Raw genomic sequence first — 9216 nt, forward strand, 5'->3', positions numbered from 1 at the left:
CCAAAAGTGCCTGGATCTGGTCCACAACCACTCACTCCAGAACCTTACCCAGAACAGAGAGATTAGTAACTGACTGGTAGTTAGTTAGGTTTTCTGAATCCAGGGACAATTTCTTAAGGAGTGGTTTTACTACTGCCTCCTTCAAGCAGGCAGGGACCATCCCCTCTTGTAAACAAACATTGATCACCTCCCTGGCCGAGCCAGAGCTACTAAACCAGGTGAGGGGAGCCAATGGGTCTCAAACCCTTGGTGACTTAGGGACTTCCCCTGCATGTGAAGACAGGCTCTGGCAAATTGAGCAGTCAAGGCCAAGAGTGGGTCCAACAGTCAAGAAGGCGGTTTCAGCACGTTCTGTAGAGGGAAGTGAGGGGCAGATGGGGCTTGTCTAACCTGGGAAGGCAGCCCATCTCGGAGAAGGAAAACTCTGATCCCCAACCTCCACTGCCTTGTAGTATCCAGAGTGGAGTCCCTAAAATGGTTGGATGGCATCTTGTACGCCTCCTTCCAGTAACTTCTGCAACCAAGCTGATGCCAAACGTCTTGCTCTGCTTTCCTTCGGACAAGAACAGCAAGGGGGAGAGTGGGGGTCTTGTCGTCTGGGCAGCCCAGGACCTCCATGCACACTGCCCAGGCTTGCACCCCAGAGAGGTCACTTTCCTGCTGCTAACACAACATTTTGACTTCACCCCCTGAGGCACACTCTGTTGTCTCTCAAGATGGATGGATGCCAATCATGTGTAAAACTTTATATTTGTCCCCATTAAAATGCATTTTGTTAGCTTTGTCTAGTTCTCCAATTGGTTAAGGTCACCTTGAATCTTGGTTGTGTCTTCTGAGATATTAGCTACCCCTCCCACTTTGGCGTCTTCTACAAATTTGATGAGCATCCCCTCTATTTCTTCATCCCACACTGTGGAATGCCCTCCCATCAGATGTCAAGGAGATAAGTAATTATACAACCTTTAGAAGACATATGAAGGCAATTGTTAATGTTTTATTATGTTTTTGTATATGCTGGTAGCTGCTCAGAGTGGCTGGGGCAACCCAGTCAGATGGGTGGGCTATTAATGTTGTTGTTGCTGTTGAATCCGAGAAATGATTGAGGGTATGCAATTCCTCTCCCCCCCCCCCAAAAAAAACCCCAGTCTATATTCGCTTATTGGACATACATTTTCCAATCCAAGTCATTAAAAAGATGTTAAACAACACCGGGCCAAGAACAGAACGCTGCAGCACCCCACTTGTCACTCGTTTCCAGTATAGCAGGGAGCTATGGGGTTCAGTCAGTCAACCAGCTACAAACCCACCTAAAAGTGAATGTGTCTTGCCCACATTTTTCCAGCTTCTCTGCAAGGACAGCACAGGGGAATATACTATTTAATTATCTGTTCTAGGACCTTTCCTGTTATTGATGTAACGTACTTGCCTGGATCCTTGACAATGGGGACAACATCCTTGACAATGGGGACAACATTTGCCTTCCTGCAGTCGACCTGTTCTCAAAGCCTTCTGAAAGATAATAGAGCAGGGGCTCTGTGCCTGTGGGCCTAATATTGCTTGGTCTAGGCTGAGTCCAATATTCTCCAGTTTCTACCAGATTGTCTACATGTGTTTATCAGCCTTCCTTTTTATTATTCTGTGTCACCAATTGAGAATTGTGTGACTGAAGTACAACAGTGCCAATGCAGTTCTTGGAAGCTGTTCTTTGCAAGCTCCACTGAAATGGACTGGCACTGTGAGAGAACAGCAGGACCTCTGCAGAAGGACTTCCACATAAATTGTGCCCCAGGCCCTGTAGGAAATTTGATAATGAAATTCTTTATCCCAGACTAATAAAGATATACAGTACAGAGAAATGATACATTTAAAAGCAATATATTATGGGGCCACTAGATGTCACTGTGCACCATATGGCTCACCATGCAAGTTCCAGGGCAGGGAACAAAGGATAAGGATGAGGGATGTGAATTTATACCAAATTATAGCATTTCCAGTATAGAATATAGCCAATACCTCTCCCACTACCTCAAGAAAGTGACACTTTCATGCTTTTTGAAAGATCTGTGCATGCTTCTTCTAAACAAACATTTCTGCCAGTGTGATCCCTGCCTTTCGCCTGGATCCTTGTAAAAACAGAAAAGAAGAAAGAAGCAACTAGCGGAGGTCCTCTAGAAGAAGATGTGCCTGGGGATCAACAGTGCAGGGATGATGCTGAAGTGCCACAAGAGGGGCTCCCAGAATGCTGTTGCTAAAAGAGTTCCAGGGTTATCTGTCTATGGTCCACTTTAGTGCTGCTTGTGTGCCAATTGTTTTAACTTATCCGGCTGCTTATTACTTTTTATCATACCCTTCCTCTAATGAGCACATAGTACTCCGTATCCAGTTATTCTCACAACAGTCCTGTGAGGGAGATCAAGCTGAGGGACAGTGACTGGCTCTCACCAAGGGAGCTCATGTCTGAGGGGGGGGGGCTCTTCCAAATGACCTGCTTATTGTACATGGTTTATTGTACAATGTCCACTCTTAACTGAGCATTTGTTCTGATTCGTTGCAGGGGGTTATACAACAATGAACACAGAATCCTGATTTGCTTGCAAGGAAGTTATAAATCTTCTTGTCAATTATCTCACATCATTGGTGCATTTTCCCTTTGGTTTCCTAACCACAAAAAGTTTTTTTTTAAGTGGATTTATTGCAAGAGAGCACTTTAACATACTTTAATTGCACAAACCTAAATTCCCAGTATATGATTAAATCCCTCCTACTGACATGCTGGAAGCAACCTGAGCATTTGAACCTGGATTTTCCTGATCATGCACTGAAATTTTATTCATGTCACCACCTTGTGATAGTACAAACAGGATTTCATGAAACAATCCCTGGGCTGCAGGCTTTTCTGATATTAAACACTATTACAAAAAATATTAAGATGATATGTGATTTGATGACAGGTCTGTATTCAAAATATCTCTGACATGAACAAAAATAGCATTTTCACAAAATGCCACCATTGCTGCCTTACCTCATCTGCCTGGTGGTATCTGATATTTGGGCTGGTCCATTCCGTGCTGATCTGTTGACGGTACTGGTTGCACTTTGGAATAAATGTACAGCCAACATCTCCCAGCTCTGGATACAAAACTTCTAAATCTCCTCTGTAAGCAAGATAAAACTGGAGTGAGATCTTACAAAAGACTCCAAACAAGAAGTGAGTTGAAGATCAGCAGCATTCTATGAAAAGTATAAATTTTAAATATATTCACCTTGCCGCCAAAAGAAAGCTTGCATTGGATAAACTAATACAGAATAAAGTTTATACACCTGAGTTCTGTGACCACAACCAGTAACACATCGTACAATAATTATTTCACATGTCCATATTGAAAATGCACCTTTCCTTGTACACACTATTAAAGTAATTCAAGTGTAGCTAATAGCTAATTAAAGTAATTCAAGTGTAGCTAATTAAAGTGTAGCTAATTCTTTAGATTACAGTACATCTATACAAGCATCCTAACAATCCCATATTTGACTCTCTTATTATTTATTTTTCCAGGTTAATTCATCCGTCTCTTTGCAATCTGCTCCACATCACTGAAAGCTCTTTTCCTCCCTTTCCCCTTTAATGAGCAAATTAACACATTCCCCAAAGTGCCCCTGATGCAGACCAAGAAGGGCCTGTAATATAGTATGCTAAATAGTAGAGGCTTTCTTAATGTAGGCAAAAGTTAACCCAAAATGATGTGATGTGGCCCAAGGACTTCTCAAAGATTACATGATTCTTATAACAAAATAAAAAAATTCCTTCCAGTAGCACCTTAAAGACCAACTAAGTTAGTTCTTGGTATGAATTTTTTTATTTTGTTTTGACTATGGCAGACCAACACGGCTACCTATCTGTAAATGATTCTTATAAAATCATTTCTGTACAGAAAGGAATTTACAATGGGACTTTTTTTAATAGCTTAGTACAGTAGTGATGGAGAATTCAAAGTCAGAAGGTGCCAGTGGCATGATTACAATATTCATACTATAAATCAGGGCAGGGGACCCTCAGGCCCATGGACTAAATGCAAAAAACAAACCAACCACGCCCTGCTGGCCCGCAGGACTCCTCAGCTCACCTCCCTACAACGTTCTAAAATTCCAGAATAAGAAGCAAGATGCAGCCAAAGTTAAGTACAACTAATTCCAGTTTGTTTCAGTAGAAGAGTTAAGCACATGCAGACCTTCTCCTACCCAAAAACTGTTACATCGCATCTACCAGAAATGTTCTGGCACAATGTGTGCAAACATGGATGTAGCGGGGGGGGGGGCTGCAGTGGGCAGTAAATTAATAAATAAATATATTTAACTAACTGAGGTTCTTGCCCCACCCCCCAGCATAAAGCCTACCCCCCTAACATAAATTCTGGCTGCACCCATTGTGCAAAATATGAAAATGTTATTACCATGCACCACTCTGATATTCAAATAAACTGCTTATCACATTGTCAGGGGTCGTGATGTAATAAAATGATCCCTTGGGCTGTGTTTCTATGGGAAATGTGAGGGAATAATGAGCTCACCTACAAAACTGGGCATCCTTCTCATTCAGCTTCTCAAAGACGCACTCCTCTCTCTGTGCAGCAACTTGCACACCAAGACCCATCAGGAAATAAACGATCGGGAGCTTCATCCTGTCCTGTGAAAGACAAAGGATGTAAAACGTACAGCTTCTCAAAGATGAAGCCACATACCAAGCCTGTGCGCAGTTTTGCAAGTTATAGGAAGGCAATTACTTCTGAGTTCTGTTGCCAAGTGCCAAATCCTCTCTCCAGGCCCCTTATTTGCATTTGCTGTAGTTCCATCACCTGCAGAATAAGAACATTCTCTTTTCATCTTCCCCTGCTCACTAAATTACATTGTTCTTATATAAGGAAGGCTTTTACCAATCTCACATTAATCCCACTTCTATCTGACATCAACTGCATCTATTTTAACATGTACATTTTTTAATAACCCTGGCCAATCTTAACAATGAACTCTTTTCTATTATGCTTCTTTTGTGGGATGATAGCCTAAAAGCAGCAGTTTACATGGGTAGGAAATGCAAAAAATAAAATAAAATGCTTTTTACTACTTAGATGTGATGTAAACCAGCATATGCACCCAGCACCTCCTGATCCTACTCAAATGGCATTCATATTCCGCTACATCCACAAAAGCGATTAATGGAACTTGGGGCTACTGACAACCATTCAGGAGAATCTGGCCTTTTTGGGACTATATATTGACCAGCTACATTGAAGGCTACTACTGCTTTTGAAATGCCTCTAGAGCAGCTATGCAGATTTGCTGCCGTCCCAAACTGAGAGCCCGCCAGACATCCTTTTTTGTGTGCATTCATGATGATTTGCATTCAGGGTGGTATCAGGGCAATCATACACAATCCCACTTTCAGTGCTGTTTCTAGCGACAACCATTTTGGGGCAGAAATACTGCTTCCTTTCCAATCAGTGCATGCCTTCCTGTAACTGGCTGCTGAAATCCTCTAAAGTCTTAGACCACAAACAGTCCTGTTTACTTTTTGTCCCATTTTTGTTGCACTATACTACAAGAGTATGTCTCGACAGCAGTAATGCATTAACACTGGGAAAGCATCACAGAACTAATAAAGCAGTGATATGTGGGCAGTCTCTGACCAAACTGTGGGAGGCAGTGGAAGACAGAAGTGCCTGGCGTGCTCTGGTCCAGGGGGTCACGAAGAGTCGGACACGACTAAACGACTAAACAACAACAAATGTGGGCAGTCAAGTATGAACCCGCTATTAACTGAGCCAATTTCGCATTGGAGAATACACCCACACACAAAAACAATAGCCTTGAGTAGCTATTTTCCTCTAAAGAATAGGAACATGGTGTGTGGTACCTCTAATATGATTTATTGCAGTGTAAGCATTTGTGGAATTGTAACCATTCATCAGGTGCACGAAAACGTATGCTACAATAAATCTACTGGCCTTTCAGATGCCACAAGACTCTCTCTTTTGTTAATAGACTTACATGGCTACCCTCTAGAACTCATCATAAGAGAATGTTCCTAAGACTGTTGTTTAAATCACAGAGATATAGGCAAGTAAACTTTTTTTAATGTATATGAAAATTTGTCCCAGAAAAACTAATTAGTAATGATATCTTCCAGATTATATACTAAGGGCTCATGTCAGGTTGCCACCTTGGGTGAGGAAAAAGACAGGCTGGGGGTGGGTGGGGGGAATTGGAGAACTCAAAATTCCTTAGCTGGTGCAGATACGGTGAAAAGGTCCAAAGATGAAATGGAGGGGACATTCTGCAGGCTCCAATGTTAGGCTGTGCTAAAAAAAATCTCTCAGGTTGTGCCAATTGCTGCTCTTCCTCTAAAAATACAGAAGCCGGCAGTTGGATGTTTCAGACTACAGTATAGCACTAATTGAAACACAGGTCTCTCACAGCATAGCTTTTTTTTTAAGCGGTCATCCATATACACAATGACCTAAAATCACTGAAATTACCTGCCCTATAGGACCAACCTTACCCATCTGGTGACATGTGCACACAGAATTGCACACAGAACTTCTTGGATGTTGTTGTTTACATACAGAGAATTTAGGGTGGTCTCACAAAGATTGTAACCAGACACCCGTAGGCAGAGTTAGAAGAGGGGAAAGCTATTGCCCTCTGCCACTTCCTTTTGATAACACCTTCCATGGAAAGCACACAAATGACAGAAAAGGCTACAATCTCCTGCACACTTACAGTGCATGCTTAGACATAGGAAGAGGCCAAAGACCCATCTCATCCACCGGTCTGCTCTCAATGGCCACTCAGGTGCCTCTGGGAAGCCTGCAGGCAGGACCCGAGAGCAACGGCCCTCTCTCAACTTCTGATTCCCAGCAACTGGCATCCTGCCTCACACCCTGGATGCAGAACGCAGCCATTACGGCTGGGAGTCACTGATAGCTTTATCCTCCCATCAAGTTGTCTTTTGAAGCCATCCAAATTGGTGGCCATGACTACTTCTTGCAGGAGCAAATTCAATATTTTAACTATGTGCCCTGTGAAGAAGTACTTTATTTTGTCTTTCCTGGATCTTCCAACATTCATCTTCTTCTGTCCCCAAGTTCTAATAGCTTCTATCACATTCCCCCCCCCCCACAGGTTGCATAATTGCATACAAGTCTATCGTAGCTCTCCTACTTTTCTTTTCTCCAGTCTAAAAAGTCCCAAATGTTACAACTTTTCCTCCTAGGGAAGCTCCTCCAACCCTTTGTTCATTTTGGTTGCCCTTAGTAAGCCCCATTGTCTCCTGTGGGGCTTATTCCCTCCCTCCTGTGTGTGTTTATGATTGCTGCTTTAAGCATGACTGAATACATTACAGTATGTCCTTGAGCACTTAGGGGTCCTTTACTTTTGGGTAAACATACCTAGGAGTGCGCTCCTAATCTTGTCCCTGCTTCCCTTCCAACCCTTCAAATGCAAAGGTTCTCATCTGAACTCCCGCTAGATCAGTCCAGCACCACAGATGAATCTCACAATCACGTTTAAACAGAAGTTTGAATGTGAATTTACTCCCTGTAGTTGGGATTGCAGCCCTTGAATCTTTCTGGCTTTTGCCTTCCCCCTTTCACACTGCTTCCTGGGGGATTATTGAGGAGAAGCCAGCACACCCTCGCAAAGGAAATGCAGCTACTTAAGGCACTTTGACGGAAGAAAATCCCACCCAACTCAAGTTTATTTCTGAGTAAGTAGGACTTAAAGGTAAAGGGACCCCTGACCATTAGATCCAGTCGCGGACGACTCTGGGGTTGCGGTGCTCATCTCGCTTTATTGGCCGAGGGAGCCGGAGTACAGCTTCCGGGTCATGTGGCCAGCATGACTAAGCCGCTTCTGGTGAACCAGAGCAGCACTCGGAAATGTCGTTTACTTTCCCACCAGAGTGGTACCTCTTTATCTACTTGCACTTTGACGTGCTTTTGAACTGCTAGGTGGGCAGGAGCAGGGACCGAGCAATGGGAGCTCACCACGTTGCGGGGATTTGAACCGCTGACCTTCTGATCGGCAAGTCCTAGGCTCTGTGGTTTAACCCACAGTGCCACCCGCGTCCCAAGTAGGACTTACTTCTGAGTAAACATGCTTCAAGATCAGATTGCAGGTGCATCACCTCTTAACAGCGCAGGCCTAACAATGCCTACTCAGAAACAAGTCCTGCTGAATTACACGTAGGTGGCTTACTCCCAGGTAAACATCTTCCGTTTCTGGTGGGGTTACCTGGAATTGACGTGTCAGAGGCAGGGCAGAACAGGGAGCTGAAGGGACGTTGCCCGTCCTAAAGCAGCGCAAACTCTGAAGCCGCGCCCGCAGCTGTTATGTAAAGTCGCCCAGCTGGCAGGTGCGAGGGCGGGGCCAGCCAAGCAGGAAGCGGCGCGGCCGCCCATTGGCTCCTGCAGCCGTCCTTCTCCCCCGCAAGGCTGGCAGTTGGAGAGCGATTCGGGCGCTGTCTCCGCCCCCGGGCGAGGCTCTAATAGGGTTGGGCGGGGCTGGCCAGCTTGACTTAGAGACCTTTGGCTTGTGCTCAGATTAGGGCAGGAAAGAGGGAGAAGGGGGCGGGGAGGGATGGAGGACGAGTTAGGGAGGAGAAAGAAAAGCAGCCGAGGAGGTGTCGCTTAATCCTATGCTTGCTGGAAGAGTAAAGGCTCTGCTTTTAAGCTTAGTGTGCAGCTTGCCAATTTATGAACCAGCTTCTGTGGCAACCCTTTCCACGGAAATTTAATTAGCATATTTAAAGCACATCTGCCCCACCCCCAAAAAGAACCTGTGAATTGTAGTTGGTTAAGCTGTGAGAGGAGAGCCATGCCATAGATAAATCACCTCCCTTGTTTTCTCCATATCCGACTTTTCTTACAGGGACTGAAACATGATTTGTTGTTTTGGCTAGACAACATTTCTAAATGTGTGCATAATATGAATGACAACCCCTGACTGCAACACAGTTAACAAATTCAAGTTCATTTAAACTTGGATGTTTTTAAATGAAGTTCCAGTGATTTATTTGTTTATTTCCAAGTAACTGTGCATAGGATTGCAGTCTTACCAGAAAGTGCGTTCTTTTGAAGTACATGAGAATTTTAAAAAATAATTAAAAGGTTTTTAAACATTGTTTGTACAGTTGAGGCAAGAAAGGGTTTGAACAATGTG

At 43.9% G+C, this 9216-nt stretch overlaps 1 protein-coding gene across 2 annotated transcripts in view; it reads right to left on the reverse strand.

Moving 5' to 3' along the window:
* PEBP4 (phosphatidylethanolamine binding protein 4) overlaps positions 1-8440 on the reverse strand; it is a 248633-nt gene extending 240193 nt beyond the window's left edge. Inside the window, exons 1-4 of one of the 2 annotated variants that reach the window (XM_081843973.1) lie at positions 8290-8381; positions 4782-4853; positions 4569-4684; positions 3023-3155 (exon numbers count right to left, since the gene is read on the reverse strand). In XM_081843973.1, the coding sequence (XP_081700099.1) occupies positions 3023-3155; positions 4569-4684; positions 4782-4850 (318 nt within the window). In that variant the 5' untranslated portion in view covers positions 4851-4853; positions 8290-8381. Of the gene's footprint in view, positions 1-3022; positions 3156-4568; positions 4685-4781; positions 4854-8289 lie in introns of both variants that reach the window. The other variant, XM_081843972.1, reaches the window with a different exon arrangement.
* Positions 8441-9216: the final 776 nt, after the last annotated feature.

Source organism: Podarcis erhardii (assembly GCF_964252035.2).
Source record: "Podarcis erhardii genome assembly, chromosome: 16".
NCBI lineage: Eukaryota > Metazoa > Chordata > Lepidosauria > Squamata > Lacertidae > Podarcis > Podarcis erhardii.